Raw genomic sequence first — 24,918 nt, forward strand, 5'->3', positions numbered from 1 at the left:
AGGGAGATATTTTGTAGCTCAACGGAGAACCATTTCAGTCTGCCTTACTGGGAGTCTATAAGGTTCCTGAAGATAAATGTCAAATCTAGATCCCTTATCTGTCCTGCCCTCAACTCTGCTCTTCATTGACAGGCCCCACCCCACCCCTGCATTCCTCCCAGCCAAGCCGGCTCCCCTCTGTCCCAAGAACCCCCATTCCAGTCAGAACTGGCTTCTCTAGCCCTAAACACACAGCTTACTTCTTCCTACCTGTGAGCCTTTGTAGCACTTCCAACTCTACCCCTGTTCTCCTCACACCCCTATCTAGATCCTGTTCGTGGTTCATTGCCCCCTTCAAGCCCTTCCTTTTCCAGAAAGCTCACCCTCCCTAATAATAATAGCTGCCATTTATTAGATACCCACTCTATGTGAGGCAGAGTACCAGATACTGTATATGTATTACCTTCATTCTTTGCTGCAGTATTGCAAAACAGATTGCGTTATAATCATTTTCCACTTGAAGCTCAGACAGATTTAGTGCTTACTACCCTACAGCTTGTAAGAAGTAGAGCTGTGATTTAAACCGAGTCCCATGTGAATGCAAAGTATGTGCTTTTCTCACTGCAGTTCACTGCTAGTTCCAGCCCATGTTGATCTTTCTTATCAACATTTCCACAGCCTTAAAGTCTGAGCCAAATGGTATCATGTTTAGTTTTCACCTCATTGTCTTTCTCCTCAGTTGCTTCATGCGTGTGTCTCCTCACCCAGGCCATGCTGTCACAGCCAGGTAGATGGCATCTCCTCCTGCCTTCACCATAGCTAGTCACACAAGGCTGACTGGGCACTCAGAAAGCACACAGTACAGAGTCTGGCCAGTTGATTGACTGGTTGAATAAAACCTTGTTTATTCTCCAGAGTCTACCCAGCAGGAGGGTACAGCAGCTGGGCAGGCTGACTGGTCTCCAGGATCCTCCATTCATGTGGATGGGAGGCCCAGGAAGGCTGCATAAGAATCCCTCTCTGAGGCTGAGCTGAGGCTTCCATCTCAATGCCCTTTTGTTTGCGAGGATAGCACCCAGGCCTCCCGGGAAGTCTGTGTATTTGACCAGCTTTTGCAGATAGTGAGCAGGGACCGAATGTAAAGCACAAACAATTGGAGGAGGCCCCTGAAATTCCCAGGGGTTCAGAGTCCAGCAGGCAGAGCAGTATCCTTCCCAGGGCCAACTGGGACTCAGGTACAGCCCCCGAATGGGTCTGTTAGGACCCAAGGCACTTTTGTCTCCAGCCTCACTTCCTGTCCAGTATTCATGTCTCCTCTTTAGGTTCTCTGATGGGCAACATCCAGCCCTCAGTTAGGCACCTCTAGGTATGAGGCACACTCTCCCTCTTGAATGATAAGCAGACTGATTGGTCAAACATTTACTCATTCATTTTATTTTTCCTTTTGAGATATAATTCGCATATCATAAAATTCACCCTTTTAAAGTATACAGTTCAGTGGTTTTTTAATATAGTTGTAAGATTATGCAACCATCGCTGCTCTCTAATTCCAGAACATTTTCATCACCATTTCCCCCCAAAAAACCCAGTCCCATTAGCAGTCACTCCCCATTCCCCCTTCTCCCAGACCCTGGCAACTGCTAATTGACATTCTGTCTCGATGGATTTCCCTATATGGGTATTTCAAATAAATGGACTCATACAATATATGGCACCTTGTCACTGGCTTCTTTCACTTAATATGTTTTCAGGGTTCATCTCTGTTGTAGCATGTATCAGTACTTTGTTCCTTTTAATGACTGAATAATATTCCATGTATAGATATACTACATTTTATTTATACATTCATCAGTTGACGGACATTTGTGTTTTCACTTTTTGACTATTATGAATAACACTACTATGAATATTTGTGTACAGTTTTCGTGTGAATGTATGTTTTTATATCTATACCTAGGAGTGGAACTGCCAGGTCATATGGTAACTCTATGTTTAACATTTTGAGAAACTGTCACACTAGTTTCCAAAGTAACTAAACCATTTTAACATTCTCAGCAGCAATATAGAATATGAGGGTTCTGATTTCTCCACATCTTTGCCAACATTCGTTGTCATTTTTATTAGAGCCATCTTTAGTATGTGTGTAGTGATATCTAGTTGTGGTTTTGGTTTGCATTTCCTTGGTAGCATCTTTTAATAAGTTTTTTGGCCATTTGTACATTTTCTTTGCCATTTATTCATTCTTAAGGCCCATCATGAGCAGTATGCCCCACTTGGCATTGAGGAGGACCATAAAGATGTATCCTCATGACCTTTGCCTTTCAAAGAACTTTCAGTCTGGTAAGAGAATTGTAATTAGTACATATGAAAAGTTAAGGCTCCATAGACAAGGGGGCATTTAGTCTGGGCCTGGAGATGGGTAGTATTTGGATACAAGGAGCTCAGTGGAAAGACATTCTGGGCAGTTGGAATAATGTAAGCTTAAGCACTTTGTAATTAGAAAAGTATTATATTTTATGTCGTGGTGAATTCTGACGTAATACTGTGAAAGCACCTGGCATAGCACTTGACACGTGGTGGGCTGCTGTTATGGAGTTAGCGCTCTCTACTGCTCCCCTCTTTGGTCCCTGCTTTGTCTTCTAGGACTACACAGCTCCCTTTTCCTGTTCCAGACTTTTAAATATTAAGAGACAGAACTCCAAGCCAAATAACCCTTGGTTCTCTAAATTGTGATTTCAAGTCTTGTCCTCATCCTAGTCATTTTCTAATGAAGTGGCCACAAAGTTTTTGGTGCCCCTTCTGAATTCCAGTGTGGCATGACCATTATTGGGAGGAGCAGGGCAGTGATCCCCTTTTTAGTGATTTTAAGAATCTGTTAACATGGCCTGAGCTTGCATTAGCTTTCTTGGCAGCTGCATTATACTCCTAGAGTCTGTTAAGCTTGCAGTCAGCCCAGTCTACAGAAAACTAGGGCTTCCTGTACTTCTTTTTTTTTGTTTTAATATCTTTATTGGAGTATAATTGCTTTACAGTGGTGTGTTAGTTTCTGCTGTATAACAAAGTGAATCAGCTGTACATATACATATATTCCCATTTCTCCTCCCTTTTGCGTCTCCCTCCCACCCTCCCTATCCCACCCCTCTAGGTGGTCACAAAGCACTGAGCTGATCTTCCTGTGCCATGCAGCTGCTTCCCACTAGCTATCTATTTTACATTTGGTAGTGTATATATGTCCATGCCACTCTCACTTCGTCCCAGCTTACCCTTCCCCTTCCCCGTGTCCTCAAGTCCATTCTCTATATCTGCATTTTTATCGCTGTCCTTCCCCTAGGTTTTTTTTATAGATTCCATATATATGTGTTAGCATACGGTATTTGTTTTTCTCTTTCTGCCTTCACTCTGTATGACAGTCTCTAGGTCCATCCACCTCACTGCAAATAACTCAATTTCGTTTCTTTTTGTGGCTGAGTAATATTCCATTGTATATATGTGCCACATCCTCTTTATCCATTCATCTGTAGATGGAAACTTAGGTTGCTTCCATGTCCTGGCTATTGTAAATAGTGCTGCAATGAACATTGGGGTGCATGTGTCTTTTTGAATTATGGTTTTCTCAGGGTATATCCCCAGTAGTGGGATTGCTAGGTCATATGGTAGTTCTGTTTTTAGTTTTTTAAGGAACTTCCATACTGTTCTCTGTAGTGGCTGTATCAATTTACATTCCCACCAACAGTGCAGGAGGGTTCCCTCTTCTCGACACCCTCTCCAGCATTTATTGTTTGTAGATTTTTTGATGATGGGCATTCTGACCAGTGTGAGGGGATACCTCATTGTAGTTTTGATTTGCATTTCTCTAATGATTAGTGATGTTGGGGCTTCCTGTACTTCTATAACCTACCAATTAGATTTGTTTGCCAAGCTTGTTTTAACCAAGACGACTTTAAAGTATTGTATTGCCATGCAGCTGTGAAAGTGGTGGTGGTAGTATGGAGACTACCACGAAGAAGAAGGGATGGATCTGGCCTTTCTCATCTTCAGTCTAAGAGAAGGGGTCTCTTCCAGGGGAGAAGGTTCTAGACAGCAGAACTAATCAGAGTATCTCTATCCCTCAGATAACCTCCTTTTCACTTAAGGCTTTTCCTACTTTATCATTTTCTGTCAATTGGTTAGTCCCATCAGATACTTGTGCTGGCCCCAGGCTAAATGTGGGAAAAAAGGGAAGAAGATGGAATATGTGCCCTGGAAGGCAGTGTGGTTCAGTAGAGAGAGCATGGGGTCCAGTCCCAAGCTGCCACTTAACTGACCATGTGATCTTAAGCAAGTCAGTTACCCTCTCTCTATATGACTCAGGCTCTTCCTCTAATCACAGGACCAGTTAAGATTATAAATGTCAAGTGCCTGATGCATAGTAGGCTGCTCAAGAAACATGAGCACTTTTGAACTCCACCATTCAAGAGCTTTGCAAGACCGGAAGAGCCAAGCATGCAGTGTGCTCACTGACCCTGTACAAACAGCTCTCAGAACACCTGTGATCCTTTAAGCACTTATTTGTGTACTTACTTGTTCCATTTCCCCACCCCCAGTTCAGACTGCGAGCTCCTTGTGGGCAGGATCCGTGTCTGATTCATCTGTACCCTCAGTGCCCAGCACAGAGCCTGGTTGGAGAAGGGGCTACTTAAGTTTTGTTACTGGGACAAACCTGAATTAATGAAGTCCAGATTTTGTCCCTCCCCATCTAGAGGGCCAGGTACTGTGGTTGGCTTTGCACAGTCCATTCTTTACTGAAAATCTCATAGGGTTCTGGAGCTTAGCAGTAGTGGGCCAAGTGCCAACCCAATTTAAGAAATTTGAGCCACTTCTGTGTCTCGTTGCCATAGTATGACAAGCTTCCTATCAACCAGCCAACTGCCCAGCTGCCCTACTGCCCTCTGTGGCAGCCTAGAGGCCTGCCGTGATGCCAGTAGGTGGCGCTCATGGCCCTTTCCCACACTTCACTGCCTAGACAGACTTTGCCTTCTTGTCACCAAGGCAGCTGCTGACTGGGACATAGCTTAGAGCCCAGAGGTACCCAGATCAGAGTGAGGTACCCAGATGAGAGTGCCCTGGACCGCCCCCTCCTCTTTCTGGCCTTGTTGGTTTTTCTGTTTTATTGAGTCCCAGCCATGGCACACACTGCTTGAGGAAGTACAGATGTTTCCCATAGAAGATCCCAGGAATTCATTAAGGGAATCTGTGCTTCTGCCCATCCTTTGTGGCACAGCTCATGCCTCTGCCTCCAAGAAGTCATCCCTGTGGCTCTTGCTCTGCCCTACACTCACATGGTGCCTTGCTTGTATTTTAGCTGTTTGCCAGGTGTGTAGCTATCCAGTGAACACCTTGAAAACAAGAACACTGCGTAATTCATCAAACTGCCCTCAGTATCCTGCTCAGAGTCCTATAATAACCAGTTTCATGAAAAGTTTGTGGAATGAATAGTTGAATAATAGGCCGTGGTTCCTCAAAAAAATTGTTATCCAAATTGAAGGACAATCTACAAACTAGCCTGACTCTGCAGAAATGTCTATATCATGAATATATATCAAAGAAAAGTTGAGGAACTGTTCTAGATGAAAGGAAACTGAAGGCACATGCAATGCTTGATTCCAGTTTTTTTTTTAAATATATTTATTTATTTATTTATGGCCGCATTGGGTCTTCATTGCTGCACGCAGGCTTTCTCTAGTTGTGGTGAGTGGGGACTACTCTTCGTTGTGGTGCGCGGGCTGCTCATTGCGGTGGCTTCTCTTATTGTGGAGCACGGGATTTAGACACGTGGGCTTCAGTAGTTGTGGAGCGTGGGCTTCAGTAGTGGTGGCTTGTGGGCTCTAGAGCACAGGCTCAGTAGTTGTGGCGCACGGGCTTAGTTGCTCCACGGCATGTGGGATCTTCCCAGACCAGGGATTGAACCTGTGTCCCCTGCATTGGCAGGCAGGTTCTTAATCACTGCGCCACCAGGGAAGTCCCTGATTCGAGTTTTGATCCTGGATTATAGCTGGATCTGGGGCAGAGAGGGGATTGCTATAAAGCAATCTCCTATAAAATCCCCTATAAAAAAAATTGCTAAAAAAATTATTTGGATAATTGAAGAAATTTGAGTACGGGATATATATTAGATAAAAATATTTTATCAATGCTAAGTGTTCTGAATTCAATCATTATTGGTTAGTGGTTATGTAAGAGAGTGTCCTTATACTAGGAAATATGTGCTGAAGTATTTGGGAATAAAGGGGTATAATGTCTGAAACTAACTCTCACATGGTCTAGGAAAAAAGAGAGAAAGAAAAGGAGTGGAGTGGTAAGGCACATGAGGCAAAATGTAATGAGAATCCAAGTAAAGGATATACCTGAGTTTTGTGCGTTTGTGCTATTTTTTAACTGCTTGGTAAGTTTGAAATCATTTCAAAATAAAAAGTTAAAAATAATAATAATCTATGCACTTTAATGTGTGCCAAGTTCCTCCTAGAAACTGTAAGAAAGATGGGACAAAGAATGGTCCCACCTTTGGCTTTTATTCTGTTTAATCCAGCAGTATTCAGTAAAGTTCTGATACAGTTCCTCCACTGTATGCCTTTTTTTTAAATAATAAATTTATTTATTTATTTTTTGCTGCGTTGGGTATTCGTTGCTGCGGTGCGGGCTTCCTCTAGTTGCAGCGAGCGGGGGCTACTCTTGGTTGTGGTGCGCAGGCTTCTCATTGCGGTGGCTTCTCTTGTGTGGAGCACGGGCTCTAGGCATGCAGGCTTCAGTAGTTGTGGCACTCAGGCTCAGTAGTTGTGGCTCGCGGGCTCTAGAGTGCAGGCTTAGTAGTTGTGGCGCACAGGCTTAGTTGCTCCGCGGCATGTGGGATCTTCCCAGACCAGGGCTTGAACCCTTAGTCCCCAGCATTGACAGGCAGATTCTTAACCACTGTGCCACTAGGGAAGTCCCATCTGCTGTATGCTTTTGAACACATAAAACAATGGTAATGATGATAGCTAACACTTGGAAGTGCTTACGCATACATTATTTCCTTTGGTCATCTCAGCACCCTTGTTAGGTAGGTCTAGCAGACTGATAAAGTAGGATGGCTGAGGTTCAGAGAGGTAAAGATGACCTGCCCAAAGTCACACAGCCTGGAAGAGACAGGTGCAGGCTTATATCCGCATCAGTCTGTTCCAAGGCTGGTGCTTTCTGAGCCTCCATATCTGTATGTATAAAAGGAAGGATTGGACAGATTGATCTCAGTGGATCCTTCTTTACATCTGGAAATTTTAAAACTTTATACAATAGGAGGTAACTGGTTATGAAGCATGCAGGCACATTACACAGCACACCTCATTTGTTGTTGGTGCTGCCTAAGTGCCAGTCCTCCTCCCTCACTGCCCACCCACTGCCCCTTGGAGTAGTCCAGATATGGCCGCGCTGGGATGGGCTACCTCACTGGGAATGAGAGCATCTGGAGAGATTCCTAGGGGCAGGGCCCTGAGCCAGCCCTTGAATGAGAGTGCTCAGTCCAAGCAGTGAAAGCAAAAGATGCCAGGGAGGCCTCATGTCTGTGGAGTTGGAGCACCTGGACCTGCCTGAAGTCAGCTGGCCGAGGCTGGGGTCTGAGAGCAGCATTTCCTCCCTTGCCCCACCCTTCCCAGCCCAGACCCACCGGGTAGATAAGGCACAGATGGAGGCAGTGTGTGGATTCTAGCCCCAGGCGCCTTGCCTCTGCTCAGACAGCAGGGCCTGGTGCTGTTATTACTGTAAACAGGACCTTCTGTGAGGCTCCAGCCAGGGCCCTGTTGCCCAGATAGCAATTATGATTGAGTCTGCATGGCTCACTGCTTCCAGGCCTCTGATGCAGGTGGGACAGGGCTCCCACCCTTCAGCCCCCTCCCCAGCTGCAGCTGAGGGCAGTTCATGTGAAGGGTCCGGAAATCAGTTGGAACAATGCACGATTGAAGTTCAGTGGCCGCTTTATATTGATTGGTCATAAAGAAGAAGGAAGAAAAACCAAGTGTTACCTCCCTCCCCTGAGTGGAAGAGCTGTTAGCCATAATAACTCAAAACTGTCCTGTATCCCTGTCTGGGACTCCCTCCCTCCTATAAACAGCAAGCCTGAGGAGTTGACTTTTCTTTGGAAGTCATGCTGGTGCCCGTGTCTGCCAGGAGTTCACTTCTGTTTTGATGCTGTACATATTTAGAATCCTAAGATTTTAGAACTGGCAGGGACTTGAGAAATCATTTAATTCAGTTCCCTTATTTTATTGCAGAGAAAAATGAGACAGATTTATCCAGGTCACACAGCTAGTTACTGAGCGAGCCATGACTAGAACCCATGGCCTTCCAGCCCCAGGCCTGTGTCTAAGCATCCTCAGCCCTGAGAATGAGGACATTTTCCTCACCCACATCTTCCACATATACACAGGAGCCTAAGTTCTTGGAAGAAGACAGGCACATGAGTATAGGTGAGAGATTTGTATAGGGAAGTGCTACAGGCATTCATTTGTTCAACCCCTGAGCCCTCTGGCGTGGGCTGCTGTGCCAGCACCAGAAGTCAAGAAACAAGGCATGTCCTCATTTCTAGGGGGCCATGCTGACTACTGGGAAAATAGGACAAGGAAACTGTATGACAGTTGTTGACACAGGCTAGCACAGGGCACCATGGCTGCACCAAGGCTGTCTTAGGGAAGGCTTCTGGGAGGAAGAAAGGGTAAGTTTTTCTTTCTCGTTTTTTTTTGTTTTTTTTTTTTAATTGGAGTATAGTGGATTTACAGTGTGTTAGTTTCTGCTGTACAGCAAAGTGAATCAGTTATACGTATACCTATATCCACTCTTTTTTAGATTCTATTCCCATATAGGTCATTACAGAGTATTGAGTAGAGTTCCCTGTGCTATCCAGTAGGTGCTTATTAGTTGTCTCTTTCATATGTAGTAGTGTGTCTCTGTCAAGCCCACTGTCCCAGTTTACCCCTCCCCCGCACCCCTCCCCACACTGCCTTTCCCCCTTGGTAACGGTAAGTTGTTTTATACATCTGTGACTCAGTTTCTGTTTTGTCAGTTGGTTCATTTGTACCTTTTTTTTAGATTCCACATATAAGCGATATCATATGATATTTGTCTTTCTCTGTCTGACTGACTTCACTCAGTATAAGCTCTAGGTCCAAAGTTCTTCTTTTCCTAAGAAATTTTTTTTTAAGAGTAATAGTATGCTTATTGTTACAAAAAAACAGCAACAGAACTTCAAACAATACAGAAGAGTTCATAGCAGGAAGTGAAAGTTTGAATCCCTTACCCCCACTTCCCCAAAAGAGGTAACCACTGCTGCCTGTTTGGTCCGTAGCCTTCAGGACTCTCCTGGGTCCCTGATAGATGGGAGCAGCTTTTCTTCCCTTGATTAGTTACTCTTATGTGGAAATCTTCAGCTCTTGGGCTGGAGAACCCTTATTCTACCACTGCCCTTGCCTGGGGATTTGAGACCATCCATTTATCAATCCACAGAAAATTTGGAGCACTTATATTCCAAGTTCTGTGTACACCTTGGATATATCATCCTAGTTTGCTCTGTTGCTTCCTTAAAATGAGGTAGACACTCATTGGAAAATGATGATAGTAATGAAATAGACTCTTCCATTTGTATAGCACTTTTATCGCATACCAAGTGCTTTTATATATTTTGTCTCGTTTCTTCATGGTGCCCCTGAATGACATATGGAGTAGGGCTGGTGGAGTCCTCTCCCTTTTTTTAACAGTTTTGGAACAGGCTCTGAGAGCAGGAGCTGTTATTCAGGTGAGGAGACCAAGCGAGATTGAGAGAGGTTGAGTCACTGGTTCGTCCATGACTACCCACCCAGTAAGTGCCAGAGCCTGCATTTGAACCAAGGTCTCTCTCGCTTATTTTCCTGCCCCTCTCTACTGCCTGAGAGTTGTACATGAGCTGGGATTCAACTCTGGACTGCTAGTGTGGTCTCCTCTCCATCATCTACCCTGGGTTTAGTGTCACCCACCACTGCCCTGCCAAGCAGGAGACCTAGTTCATTAGGGAAGGGGCTTCCACAAGTCTGGAGTGAGCCCAGAAAGGCCTGCAGTGCCCACCCTCACTTCTCAGCCCCTGGCCACAGGCAGCTCTGCCCTGAGTGGCAACCTGCATTAAGCCTTTCACTCATCATCTCAGGGATGATGGAATCCTAACCTTTTCGGAGACACCATGCTCTGTCACAAGCATTGCTCTTTTTAAAAGAGATTAATTCACTTGCCGCATTTTGTCCATTGGTGAAAATCACAGGGGAGAGAAAGGGTGGCTTTCTCAGGCCTCAGAGGCCCTTTCAGCTGCTCTCAGCAGGAATCCACCCGCCCAGCTGGCCCAGGACTTTGAAATGACTGCCCGCTGGGCATTCACTTGCAAAGCAACAAAATGAAATGGAGGAGACCTGGGTTTGTGAAATCCTAACTTTTGGGACTGCTCTGCACACAGAGCGGAAGTGGGGGAGAGGCCCACCCAGCTCTGAAAGAGGAGAAGTTGTTTGGAGTTGGGGTCACTGATGTTTTTGTTTGCTCTGGTCCTTCCTTGATTTACTAGATGCCACCACTCCTTATGGAATTCTGCCATGTGGTGTCTCTTTTAATCCTTACAACTACCTTGCACAATAGGGATTAATAGCCCCCATGTCACAGCTAATAAGTGACAGAGCCAGAATTTGAACTCCAGCCTTTGGACTCCAGGGCCATTGCTTTCTCCTTTACACCTCAGCCCCAGGAGGCTGCAAAGAATGATAGCCAGTATGCTGGGCAGGGCTTAAAAGCTGGTGTCTCACTAAAAAACACTAAGATTTGCCTCCTAGGAATGATCCCTTCAGGTTTGCAGAGCCCTTTCCTTCAGATTTCAGTGTCACCTCTTAAAACCCTAGTGGACCTATAAAGAGACTAAATCTCAGAGAGATAATATACCTTCTGTGGGGTGTCAGAGTAGGAGGTGGCAGAACTGGAACTAGAATGCAGGTCTCTTGCTTCTGCCCTGTGCTCCTTCTACACTGTTCATTGAAAGGATAGCAAGTTTGGAGAAGCCTTCTCTCCCAGCAGTTCCTCCTCTTAAAAGAAAACCCTGCAGTGTACAGAAAAGGAAACCTCAGCATGCTAATGTGCATATAATAAGTAGCTCAAAATTATTGGTAATCAGAGACATGCAAATTAAAACAACAATGTGAGATCCCTTTACACCTATTGAACTTGCAGTGATTAGGAAGTTGGCTACTGCCAAGTGTCCGTGGTACACAGGAACACCCCTGTCCTGCTGGTGGGAGGGTAGATGGAGCAGTTGTCCTGTAGGACCCTGGCACTATTTAGTTAAATCAAGTGATATAAACCCTGTAACCCAGGGATTGCACTCTGAGTACATGCCCTGGGAAAATACTCACACAGGTCCAAAAGGGTATATGTAAGAGGATGTTCTTTGAGCATTGCTTTTGGTGGCTGAGAGATGGAGGTTAGCTGGGTGGGTATCCCTGGGAGAGCAGAGAGGGAAAATCTGGTGGATGTGCCATAGAGCATTAAGTAGCAACTTAAAAGTGGAATTATTGTATGAATTAGCAGTATGAACATATCTTAAAATGCAATTATGGACTTCACTGGTGGCGCAGTGGTTAAGAATCCACCTGCCAATGCAGGGGACAGGGGTTCAATCCCTAGTCCGGGAAGATCCCACATGCCGCGGAGTAACTAAGCCTGTGCGCCACAACTACTGAGCCTGCGCTCTAGAGCCCACGAGCCACAACTACTGAGCCCACACACCTAGAGCCCGTGCTCTGAAACAAGAGAAGCCACTGAATGAGAAGCCCGTGCACCACAACCGACAGTAGCCCTTGCTCGCTGCAACTAGAGAAAGCCTGCGCACAGCAGTGAAGACCCAACACAGCCATAAATAAATAAATAAATAATTTTAAAATGCAATTATTTGTGGAAAAAAGTAATAAATACACACACGCACATTTTTTATATATATATAAATAAAGAAAAAATAAAAGAAAACCCTGCTTGGCTTAGGTTCTGGAAAGCAAGAACTTCAGTCGTCTCCTCCTCAGTAGCCAGTATGCGGCCAGGCACAGAGTGAGTGTTTGCATGTTTGTTGAATAAATGAACAAAGGAGTGCGTGAAGCCAGCCTGGCGGAACTACCCAGGTCATCCCATGTGACCCTGTGTTAGAATCCCAGGGTACTTGCCAACCTGCCACTACCAACTTGAGGCCAGATCGCTTTGTTCCTTCAAAGAGATAGAAACAGGGTAGCGTGGCAGGCAAAAACCACTTTGTACTGAGTACTTGCTATGTGCCAGGGACTGGGCTGGGATCCCTGCAAATTAGAGATTACTGTCCCTATTTGATAGGTGAGAAAACTGAGACTCAGAATTGATTTGCTCAGCATTATCTAGCTGAACCAGAATTTGAATCCATGTCTGACTTGCTCCAGAGGCTTTTATTCATCTTTTTCTTTTTATTACACTACCCTCAGCCCTTAAGGGGCAGGAAGAGGAGGCATCTCAATATTCTTTCTTCAGCACTGCCTCCAGAGGAGTGCTGCTTCTAGAATTCTCAGGGCCCAGGCAGGGGAACACAGGTCACTGACCCACTAAAGGCATAAAGGATTCTGGCTGCACTGCGTTTCTTCTGTTCATGCGCACTTTCTCATTTCCCTGCCCTAGCTCATCTCCCTTGGTCTGTGTTACAGCAACCTCCAAATTGGTCTCCTTGTCCCCATTTTCTATTCTGTCTCCTTTCAAATTCAGCCTGCTTAAGCTATTAGGTTAATTCTATAAGTTCTTTTGCCCCAAACCTTCAGTGACAACCCCACTTGCCTATGGTGAGAGTCCAAGGAATGGCAAATAGGTTTCTTCTTATTGATGGTAGCTGATTGAAACCAGTGTTGAGAAGGATTCTGAGGCTCTTTCAAAGGCTCCATAGGAAAGAACTGCTGAGAGAGAGTCATGATTTCTGACTGAGATACAGGAGGGCAGGACCATAGCACACACATGCCAGGCATTTGTCAACCCTTTAGATTGGGTTTTTAACCTAGGGTCCACTATTGATTTCATGGGGACCTACGAACCCCTGGGCATTGTATGTAAAGAAAGTTTTTTTTGAGTGTGTGTGTGCCTGTGCACTTTTCTGGAAAGAATCATCAGCTTTGATGATTTATCCTCAGAGGAGTCCATGGCTTAAAAAAGGTTTATGCCTACTGCCTTGGCCTCCTAGCTTGGCTTTTGAGGCCCTGTGGTAGGCCCTGCCTACCTTGGCAGCTGCCTGTTTCTGTGCTGCTAACTGTCACACAGATGGATCTACCTGATGGTCTCTGAGTATACTTTCTCATCCCTTCCCTGCTTCTGAATAGTATCTTGTGTCTTTTGTCTTGACTGGCATGCACTTCCTCCCTCTTCTGTAAATTGTTCCTATTCTTCAAGGCATAGTTCAAGTCTTTTCCCTCAGACACCTCTCATCAGCCCTTCCTGATTTTCTGGTCTTACAGACTGAGGGCCAGAGAAGTGAAGCCATCCAACCAGAATCACAGTTAAAATCAGACTCCAGTCTCTCAGTTCTCAGAAACTTGCGCTCTCCACAGCACCACTTGGCCTGCTAAACAAGGGAAGGTTTTGTGCAAAGAGAGATTTCTGTCTCAGAAAATTATCCCCAGGGTTCTTAGCCTCTTTAACACCTTTGGCTATGGACAGTTGTTTCTGCATAAAGGATGCTTAACAGTGTATGTGGTAAGAGGAAGAGGCCCAGGACTTTGACCAGAAGAAACCTTTCAAACTAGAGGTGAGAGAAGAGGGTTTCCCAACCTCCTCTCTCAACACTTTCCCCTCGCACTCCGTGCCTGAGTCGTGCCAGACCTCTTTCAGGGCCTCATATACCCCGTGCTGCCTTCTACTCTGATGAGAGTCTTTACCTCTGCCTGGAACACTCCTTCCCTCCCTTGCCCCCTTTTGTCTTGCTAACTCTCTATCATCACTTCCTCTGAGAGGCCTTCTGGGTCATTAAGGCTAGGTTAGGTTCCCTGGTTGTACATTTGCAACTTGAGGCCCCCTTCCTAGCACTCGTCTGATGTGTAGCGACATGCTTGCTGGTCTGTCTTCCCCTCAGGCTTTGACAGTGCCTGTCTCATTCCCTGCATCAGCACAGGCTGAGTGAACGAATGAGTACATGATGTGTCTCTTCATCCTCCCAAGCCTTTATCACCTGCTTACCTCAGCAGCACAGAGGTTAGACTTGGCTTGGTCCAGAGGGGCATTTACTACAGATTATGGCATAAGAATGGTGCTAGGACTCAACCCCAAGCCTCTGGACTCTCTGCCAGTGCCCTTTCGTCTAGAACGCACTGAAGAGTAGACAGCTTCCCAGTTCCCCCTAATGCCCATTCCTCATAAGCAGCTCCTGCCTTGTTGGTGAAACACTTGACTTTTGGTCTCCCTGTTTCCTGGCCTCCTACAGCACTTATGGTGGGAAACCACACACGACAGCCTTTGTTTTCCTGCTATCCTGAGTCCTCCCTCCACAACTAAATTCCTTAGGGCAAACCCCATGTCTTCTCCACACTCCCATCCCAGAATTCAGCACAGGGCCAAGCATATGTCATGCTGATTTGCTGGAGTCCATTTAGTCTTTTCTCTTCCATGTTACATGGAGTCAGGTTCAGTGTAGAGGAAGGTTGGTGAGGTGAGAAGGATTCAGGCTGCAGAGCCATTATTGACTTGGGTTCCAGTCACTGTACTGCCCCTTAACTAGCTTTGTGACCTTCAGCGAGTCATTTCCCCTCGCTGAACTTATTACCTCATCCATGAAAAGAGGAGATTAATACCAGCTCCTTAAGCTTGTGTGAAGAGTGAATGAGAGCATGTATGTAAAGTCCTGGGGCAGTTCCTGCTTGTAGGAGGTGCTCAGTAAGAGTTGGTTCTCTTCGTTCTCCTCTCTATCCACCCCCACATTATAGGGCCCCCTGCTACTGGGACCCAGAATTCAGGCTTTTAGTGGTATACTTAAAAACTTTTGTTAACAGCTACTGAGCTCCTACTGTGTACTAGGCACTGGCATATAGAGTCAAATAGGCTCATATGGACTTTTCTAGAAACCTAATCTAGCATTTCTAACATTCTTTCCATCTTCCCTTGCATTCAGAGTTCCAATTTCCAGACAGCGACCATACAAATAAACTTGAGAAGTGGGATTCTTCCATAAACCGGGAGCTACATAGATGAGAAGTGTCATTGGGCATTTGGTGCTAAGCATGGGGGAATTCTAAGGAAGGAGGAGAGATCTGTGGACTGGATGAGTCAGGAAAGCCTACTTGGGAGAGAGTCCTCAAGCCAGGGTTGTATCCCATTATATGAAAGTAGGTTTAGAATAGGCAGAGAGGCAGGGAGAGAGCATTCTGGACAGGGGAGAAGACACATTCTTTCCTCAGTAGGCTGGGAGGATGACAGCAGAGGCAAACTCATTTAAGGGAAGAGGGAGAGAGGTAGGAGAAGGCTGGGGTCAAGGGAGAGTGGCCAGAGGAGCTGGGATGGGTATTTAGTTCTCAAAGCCCTATAACTATTTCCAAATTCACCTAGCCTCCCTGTTTATTGATTTTTCATTTCTTCCACTCTTATGTCCATGATAAGCCATATACTGAAAATATTTCTGTCTCTTTCTAGGCTGTTGTCGGAAGGTGCTGATGTCAATGCAAGGCACAAACTTGGCTGGACAGCACTCATGGTGGCAGCCATCAACCGAAACGACAGGTGAGAGATCTCCTTCCACATGGGGCTCCCTTTGCCAGAGCTCTGCAGACCACGATCCTGAACACTCTCCCACCCTTGCCTGTCCCCCTGCTGTCTTCTTGAAAGGCAGGGAAATGGACTCAGCCTAAGGAACTGGTCTACACCTGGCGCAATGGAAAGTATAGGAGATGTGGAGAGGGAAGATGTAGCTCTGGATCGCAGCTCCATCCTTCATTGACTTTGTGACCTTAGGCGAGTCATTTGCTTTATTGAAGCAACAAAATGTTTGAAAGCCTGTTGTAAGTGGTTAAGTGTACCTGTGTAAGTTATCGTTATGATTACGTTATCATTATCCATGTTGAGCAGTCTGCAGTCACTGTCCCCAGCAAGGGCTCCATTGGGCTGTTCCTTTGGAAGTTCTGGTATAAACTAGGGCAGGTGGGGGTGTTCCTTCCCTCTCATTGGAGGCCCTGCTGTTTTCCTATATGCTTCCCCATTCCCCCAGCATGCAGCTGTTGTGTAAAGATTGAAACAGTCTACTTTGTATATAGTTATCTCTACTTCTTACAACCACCCACAAGATATATATTATTATTTTTCATTTTGCAGCTGAGAAAACTGAAGCCCAAAGAGGTAAAGTGATTTGTCTAAGGTCACACAGATAGAATTTAGAACCTGGTCTGACTGCCTGCAGAGTTTGTGTGTTTTACTGTACCTCACTGCTGCCTCCCACTGCCAGATCCAGGGCTTGGGCTGGATGCTGCCATTACGTCGCAGTCTCTAGCTGTGATTATGCAAAAGAATTGATTGAAAAAGAGCAAAAAGAGATGCTTTCAAAGAAGGCAGACTGGGTGCTTTAGTAACAGCCACTGACATTGATGGTGGGAGGTGGAAGTTTTCATTTTCCCTTCAAGCAGATCTTTAAGGATTTTATCTGCCAGTACTGGCCACCTTTGGAAGGGTCATAAATGTGGTGGAAATCAACCAAACAGGTATTTTATAATGTCGGGGAGGCACTGCCTCAGTCTGGCTGAGAGACTTAGCTGTACTGAGAGTTCTCTCGTCTCTGCTGCTCTGTTGTGAACTTGATCTCAGCACTCTTTCTCCTTATTTGCCCCTTTAGCTTTAAGCACATAGTCTTTAAAAGAAAAATTAATGTAAATAGGTTCCACAGTTGAGCGCCTGGAATCCAGTCCTGGCTCTGACCCTTAGCTGAATTTCAAAATTCTATGAACACCTTATTTCTTCACCTGACATCAACTATTTCTACAAACATTTGGTAGATATCTACTCTGAACCAGGCTTTATGTTAATCACTGGGGAATCAGAGGCCTTGGGAGCTCGTGGTCTAATGTGGAAAAGACAGGCAGGTAGAGAAACAGAGTATAGTGTAATCAGTGGTATCAGAGCAGTGTGGACAGGATAGTATCAAAGCAGAGGGGGTGAGGGGACTGAATCTCACCACAGAGCAGATAGATTCTTACTATATTCTTGTGAGAATCAAATGAGATAATGTATATGCTACAGGTTACAAATGGTGAGATGTTATTCTCTGCTGCTCACATTAGACCTCTACACACAAACACACATGTGCTTATTCTACCACTTATAACCCCCCTCCCCTGCCTCCACCCCCACCCACCAGTCTTTCCCAGCTTGCAGGTATCTCCATCTGCAAGAGGTAACCCGTGGTGGAGAAAAGGGAGGGGATATGTGCCCTTCTATGTTTGGTTTTATCAGCATTGAGACAGAATAGGAATTAACACTATACTTAAGAGTACTGCCAATCAGTGAGCACATAGCTAGTAGATGTGCTTTGAGGACACTTCTCTCTGAATCTAATGAGTTGTTGGTTTAACTGATTGCTCTGTCTTTATCCAGGGCCATTAGCAAATCAGTGATGCTCATTGAGCAAAGTGAGAGTGTTGGCTTGTATGTACTCGGTTCCTAGAACTAATTATTGGTGTTTTAAGCTTCTATTTTGTGCCCTCCTCTTCCTTCCGGTACCCAGTGAGGACAGATTTTTATAGAAAATAGCATACTCTCAGGTTGGCTTTATTTATTCATATCACAAAAATTGTTTGGCACCTACTGTTTGCCAGGCACTGTTCTTGACAGACAAATATCCCTATCCTCAAAGAGCTTATTTCTGTACAAGTGGTGGTCCCTGGGTAGAGAGAGGCAGGGACAGACAATAAACAATAAATACAATGCATAAGTAAACTATATATTAGAAGATAAGAAGTGCTAATGGAAAAAAAGGAAAAGTAGAATCTGGTAAAAGGGAATGCCAGGGTGGGTAGGCCTCATTGGTAAGGTGCCATGGGAGTGGTCTTGAAGGATTATCGTGTCCATCCCAGCACAATCTGCCAGTAAGTTTTTCTGTATTAGAAGTGTGCTGATTCTCATCTCATTAGTCACCAAACCCTTCTGGAATCATACTGGCCAAGCCTGAAATGCCACCACCTTTGAAATGGGTTGGGTCAAGGGCGAGCAGAGGGACAGCACCCCGTGATTCAAGGCTGAAAGTAGAGAACCTTCACCTCCTTTAGAATGTTGGCAGCCCACAAGCTCAAAGGAGATATCCTGAGAGAAGCCCAGTCATTTCACCCTCAACTGCCTTTAGTGCCTGGCTGCTTAATGTGTTAAGTCCTTGGGGATATGAACACAGTAGTCTCTATACTTAAGGAGATTATCTTCTTGTGAACCTTTATTTATATATGTATTTATTATTTTATTTAATTTTGAATAGTAAAGAGAGTGCTATTTTGTTTAATTTTGAACAGAAAATACAGTGTTGTAGAACAAAATGTTAAAAATATGCATGGGAACTTATTTATAGTTTATTCCCTCCTTTTATTTACAAAAAGGGTTTAAGGTGACTTAAATCAAAATACAAATATAAATGTACACAGGAGAGTTAAAACTGGATCAAGATCAGAAATCATATTGGTAAAAGGAAAGATAATTCTATCAGGATTGAACTAGAGATTTTCTTTTCCAAAAATAGGTTTATTGTTTTTGTAAAGAAAATATAGAGAAGAAAGTAGCCGTCAACTGAATCCCCTCTACCTAGAGACTGATCACTATAGCTATATCTATATCTATGTGTCTAATTTTACATAAATGGGACCAGGCTGTACTCACTGTAAATCAGGTAATTAGTGGAATGGAGTATGAATTTAATTTGAAGTTTCCTGACAAGCAGGGCAAAAAAGGGATACAGAGAGTTTTGGTTCTTCAGGAGAGAGGAACTTTGTGCTGACATACCTTTATGTTATCATGTTATGCATCCAGCAGACTTTTTTAAAAACTAGACTGTGTCAGGTGCTGATATGCTAGGCTAAAGGGGATTCAGATACTAAGTAAGCATCACAGCCTTTGCCTTAAGAAGCTTACTTGGACTGCTGACATCAAGGACTTGAGCATTGTGATGGCCATTGTCTTCAGTAGCCCTCCTGCCAAAGATTTACCAACATTCTGCTAGGACAATCCTTTTGCCAGCCTAGTAACAGCTTGGGTGTAGTGTTGACTTGAGGAGTAGTTGGCGGGGGCTGGCCCCTTCTCCACAGTGAGCCCTCCATAAGCCTCATGCCACAGGCACTTGTTTAGCCTGAGTCTGGGTGCCTCATTCCGTGTTGCACTCTGACCCAGCCCAGCTAAACGCTAAGCCACAGGGTCCCAGGATGACCACTGTGACTTAGCACAGCCTCTACTGGCTCGTGCAAATATACCCAGCCTTCAGCTAAATTCAATTAGTTTTTCCTTAAGAAGGGAAAGAAATCCAATTTTACTAAACATGGACAGACGGTGGAAGGCACTTTGATGTTACAACCTCTCAGTGATGCTTTACTTAGTCACAAGTTCATAAGCAAGAAGGCTTAATTACTTGGGAAAACACGGGATTAAAACTGGACACAATGGCTGAGTATCCGCTCTTGGGCAACTTGATTCGAACCCATGCACCCAGTTCGTGTGTGGTGCAAACTTTGATGTGTGCTGTGACAAGCTGAAAGTCATGACCCCCTCAGGGATGCTCCTTCAGATGGCATTTGCAGGATGTGTAGGCGGAGAGGCAGGGCCTGCCGGGCCTGTTTGCTCTACTTTGATGTCCAGGCAGCCACAGGCCGCACTGTTTGCTCTTTCACTGAGGGGTGGATTGGGAGCCTCCTACCTTTCCCAGTGGACAATGGCCAGCAATGGAGTGTGACGACTGTTGACCATTCCAAGAGCCTGGCGGACCAGAACAGGGCTTTGGGAGGTGCAGAGCCTGGGGGGCAAAAGCTATTTATAGGACAGCCATTTCTCCAGATGTAGCTTTCTTTAAAGCCTAATGGTGGTTGGGCGCTCATCATAGAGGTAAAAATAGTCTCATGAGTTTTAACAGGTACTGAGTACTGCTTGACCTTTTGTCCAATGACACTAAGGTATTTGTAAATTGAAAATTTAAGTCTGTCCTGTTTTCTTCATCAGCATGTATATGCAGGGGATAGTGGTTTGGAAGAAAAATGGTATTCTAATTCCTCAAAAAAGAAGCTGTCAAAACACGTCTGATAAAAGAATAGTATCCAGAAGATATAAAGAACTCTTACAAATCAGTAATTAAAAGGTAGCCCAATTTTTTTTTAAATAAATTTATTTATTTATTTTTGGCTGCACTGGGTCTTCGTTGCTGCGCGCAGGTTTCTCTAGTTGCGGCGAGTGGGGGCTACTCTTTGTTGTGGTGCGCGGGCTTCTCATTGTGGTGGCTTCTCTTGTTGTGGAGCATGGGCTCTAGGTGTGTAGGCTTCAGTAGTTGTGGCATGCGGGCTCAGTAGTTGTGGCTCACAGGCTCTAGAGCGCAGGCTCAGTAGTTGTGGCGCACGGGCTTAGTTGCTCCACGGCACGTGGGATATTCCCAGACCAGGGATCGAATCCATGTCCCTTACATTGGCAGGTGGATTCTTAACCACTGCGCCACCAGGGAAGTCCCAATAGCCCAATTTTTAAAAAATAGGCAAAAGATTTGAGCAGACACTTCACCAAAGAAGAGATTGATGGCAAATAAGCACATGAAAGATACTCAGCATTTAGGGGAATGCAAGTTAAAATCACAATGAGATACCACTACACACCTATACAAATGGCCAACATTTTTAAAACTGACAATACCAAGTGCTGATAAGGATGCAGAACAGTTGTCATCCCTGCTGATAGGAATTCATAATGGTATAGCCACTTTGGAATATACTTCAGCAGTTTCTTATAAAGGTAAAACATACATTTATCATTGCTGCTACAGCCCAGCAATACCAACTCCTAGATATTTGTCCATGAGAAATAAAAACATACATCTACAACAAGACCTGTATGCAAATATTTATAGTAGCTTTATTCATAATCACCAAAAACTTGAAATCACCCAAATGTCCATCATCTGGTGAATGGACAAATTATGGTACATACATACAGTGGACTACTCAGCAGTAAAAAAAGAACAAACTTCTTGTACAGGTAACAACATGGTCAAATCTTTAAAGCCTTATGCTAAGTTAAAGCCAGACATGAAAAGCTACCTGCTGTATAATTCCATTTATATGACAGTCTGGAAAAGGCAGTACTATAGGGACGGAAATCAGGTTAGTGGCTGCTAGGGTTTAGGAGTGGGAGGAAGGGCCCAATGGAACTTTTGGGGTGATGGAAGTACTCTAAGTGTTGATTATAGTGGTGGTCATAGAACTCATCAAACTGTACAATTTAAAAGGATGAATTTTACTATGCATAAATGATACTTCAATAAACAGACTTTTAAAAAGTTTTCAAAAAACCACCATATCTCTCTACATTTTCACTGTTAATTGTGACCTTTGGTGTACTGAGAATTCCTGTTAGTAGAGTTAAAATGAATTCATACTGTTTATAGTCACCTGGAATGTTTTGAATTCTTATAGTTGATGGTATCTTACATTGGAGTACTATATATTCTGATTGTTAGTAGAGAATAAAGATTTGTGGATTCACACAGTTCGTGATGTCATGAAGTACAGTTACTAATGAATAGTGATAAATTCACCTTATGAGTGGTATACAGTGGGCTCACAAAGTGTCATATGGTTCTTTATGGCGAGGAGAAAGTGCAGGGTTCAGGACTGGGAGCTTGCCTCTCATCCCACATCATTCTTGGTTTCCTTGTCCCTGGACTGCCACGCAGGGAGGACCACCTAAATAGCATGGCCATTGTGGAGCTTCAGGAACCAAAGATCCTGAAACAGTGGGGTCGTGGGTGGAGGTTCAGATTTGAGTCCACTTGGGCTTGCTGGTTGCCTTGAAAGCCCCTGCCTCAGAGAAGTGAGACTGCCAGGCAGAGAAGGAAGCTCCAGCAGAACTGTTTGAAATTCCCCACAAGAGTCTCCCTCCCTCCTTCTGCTTTTTCTCCCGGGGTGCATTTCATCAGCATCGGAAGGACTGCTTCCCGGCACTGCCTTCCCTGCTTGGCTGGAGTCCCTGAGGAGCTGAGCTAATGAGTGGATAACACGCATTTGCCAAGGCCTTCCTGGATGTGGTACCTGGGCTTTGTTAATTTTAAAATGCCGCCATCCTTGGCTGAAGACCATTTAATTCCCTCTCATAGCAGTCATTTATTTTTAGCATTTGCTTATTTTCCCTCCACCTTACTAAGGGGAGGGGGGGCATTAAATCCTATCTTTAAGAACCCAGCAGCCCAAGCCAGATCGCTGACCTGCAGGAGAGGTTTTACAGGCCTCTCTGTGTGGCCGACAGCTCCACAAGTGTTCTTAGAGCAAAGAGCTGATGCTTCTCTTGCAGCTGGACTGGGGCAGCCTCCATGGGAGGCTCTTCTTCCTTGCTGGCTGGCCAGAGGCAGAGCAGGTAGAGAACCCCAGTACCTGTGCTTTAATGTAGGTACCAGGGGACCTGACAACATGGAGGTCTATCCTGCTTTGGAGGCCTACAGTCTCTTCCCAAGGTCCCCAGCCTGTTCTCAGCCTGGCTGCTTGCTGCAGAGTGGTGCTTCCTTTGGCCGGAGGAGGCTGGCTTTGTGCTATCTGATCTCCTGACTATAGTGGTGATGATGGCTGTGGTTGACTGAGTGTCTTCTGTGTGCCAGGCCCATGTCGAATACTTCCCATGTTGGCTCTAATCCTCACTGCAATCCTAAAATGGAGGGATTATTATCCCTATTTTACAGATAGGGAAAATGAAGCTCAGAGTTGCCTAAGGTTGTTCAGTAAGTGAAAGGGGGAGCCAGGATTTGAAGTCAGGTCCCTCTGAACCCCAAATCCTTATTCTCTCCACTGGATTATACTACCTGGGTAGGGAAGATGCAGGGAGCAAAGCCATGCAGTGAATCAAGGGGTGCCAAGACCAGGAGTCAAGTCAATTCAGGCAGGGTTTCTTGATGACCCACTATGTGCTGGATGATTTTTTGAGAAATCTAAAAACTGACAAACTACTCTCCTTGTCTTCAAAAAAGCTTTCAGAAAAGGGATAAAACAAGCCTCCTTTTAACGGCAGATTGAGGCAGAATGTGGTCAGTACCCAGAGAAGACCAGCCTAGAGTGCTGGGGTAGGGGTTAATCATGAAAGGAGGCCCTTTCACATGAGGTGGGCCTTGAAAGACGGACAGGATTTTGGTTGGTAGAGGTGGAGAGCAGAAAGACAGCATTTCTGGAATAAGCACCATTGTGAGCATAGGCTCATAAAAGTAAGAAAGTAGGGATGTACCAGAGTTAGTAGGGGGCACTGGCAGGGTCTGGAGACCAGTGAGGGTAAAGGAAAGCCTTATCCAGCATGGACCATGGTCCTCTCAGGCTGTAACTGTCTAGCATGTGGTAGAGCTGTGAGCTCTAGAGCTGGACGACCTGGATTCACATCCAAGCTGTCTCTTCCTCTTACTAGTCATCTATCTTGGCAAGTTCTTTCACTTATCTGTGATTGTTTCCTCAGCCATAAAATGGAGATAATAAGCTGAGCTACTTTAAATGTGTAAATATATGTATAGTGTTTAGAATAATGCCTGCCACATAGTAAGCACTTGATAAGAGTTTGCTACTTTAGTTAATAGTAGTATAGTAGTAGTGGTAGTGTCTTAATTATTATTATGACTAACACTGCTGCTGCTGATTGGTGACCTCAGGAAGTTAGTGAATTTCCTGCAGGTAAGCCTATCTTTGATGGAGGTGGGGGTATTACTTGCCTCTCACCAGTATCTGATGGGTGATGCAGAAGCAGTAGGGCTTTGGAGATTCTTTTTCCACTCCTTTTCATCTAAGAAGCTGGGCCTAGAACATGGGACCCCAAAGCAGGGCACTTTGATGTGGAGCTTGCTCTCATCCCAGGTGGCCGCAGCTGCCTAGTGAAGAGCAGTTCCCAGTATTTCCCAGCAAGAAAGGGCGGGTGAGCGTGCTGGCCAGGTGCCCGGAATGCCAGCACCATGCCCCCAGAAAAGTGTGCCGAGCTTGATGTCTCTCCCACCGCTGCTGTGGTTGATTATCTCTGAGTAACAGAGAGTCATTTCTAATCCCATTTAGAATCATTGCTCAAGATAATCCTGTTTCGTAGTAATGATATTCCAAGCCCAGCATGCACCCGTTTCTAGTTTGGCAGACACATGCCTTGACCTCAGGCCACCCAGACACTGCTCCCTGGAAAGTGATGTCAGCTCATTTGCCTAAACTGACAGTCTCAGGGTACCCACCCCCTTCTCCAGCGCTATATCCCATCCTGGGGTTCTGTGTTCAGTGCTGTCTTCATGGAGAAGATCAGTTCGGATGAAAAGAGCATCCAGTACTCATCCAGTTCAGCAGCCTGGGGAAGGGTGTTCCATTTCTAGGGACTGTGGTATGGTCCACTCCTGCACCTCCTCTTTAAGGACATCAGACCCACTCTGTGCTTATTTAAATAGGGGTGCCACAGGGATATCGGCTCGGTGCTTTGTGACCGCCTGGAGGGGTGGGATAGGGAGGGTGGGAGGGAGGGAGACGCAAGAGGGAAGAGATATGGGAACATATGTATATGTATAACTGATTCACTTTGTTATAAGGCAGAAACTAACACACCATTGTAAAGCAATTATACCCCAATAAAGATGTTTAAAATAAATAAATAAATAGGGGTGCCAGCTTGGTGGGTCAGGAATATACAGTAAATATGGTAGGTGTGTCTGGGTTGCAGCAAGGTATTTGGCTGTCT

At 45.0% G+C, this 24,918-nt stretch overlaps 1 protein-coding gene across 3 annotated transcripts in view; it reads left to right on the forward strand.

Annotated features, from left to right (window-relative positions):
* CLPB (ClpB family mitochondrial disaggregase) overlaps window positions 1-24,918 on the forward strand; it is a 153,490-nt gene that overhangs the window by 19,867 nt on the left and 108,705 nt on the right. For all 3 annotated transcript variants that reach the window (XM_060018328.1, XM_060018330.1, XM_060018329.1), the window contains exon 3: window positions 15,664-15,750. In XM_060018328.1, coding sequence (XP_059874311.1) covers window positions 15,664-15,750 — 87 coding nt within the window. The remainder of the gene's footprint in view (window positions 1-15,663; window positions 15,751-24,918) is intronic.

Source organism: Delphinus delphis, chromosome 8 (assembly GCF_949987515.2).
Source record: "Delphinus delphis chromosome 8, mDelDel1.2, whole genome shotgun sequence".
In the NCBI taxonomy this organism is placed as follows: domain Eukaryota; kingdom Metazoa; phylum Chordata; class Mammalia; order Artiodactyla; family Delphinidae; genus Delphinus; species Delphinus delphis.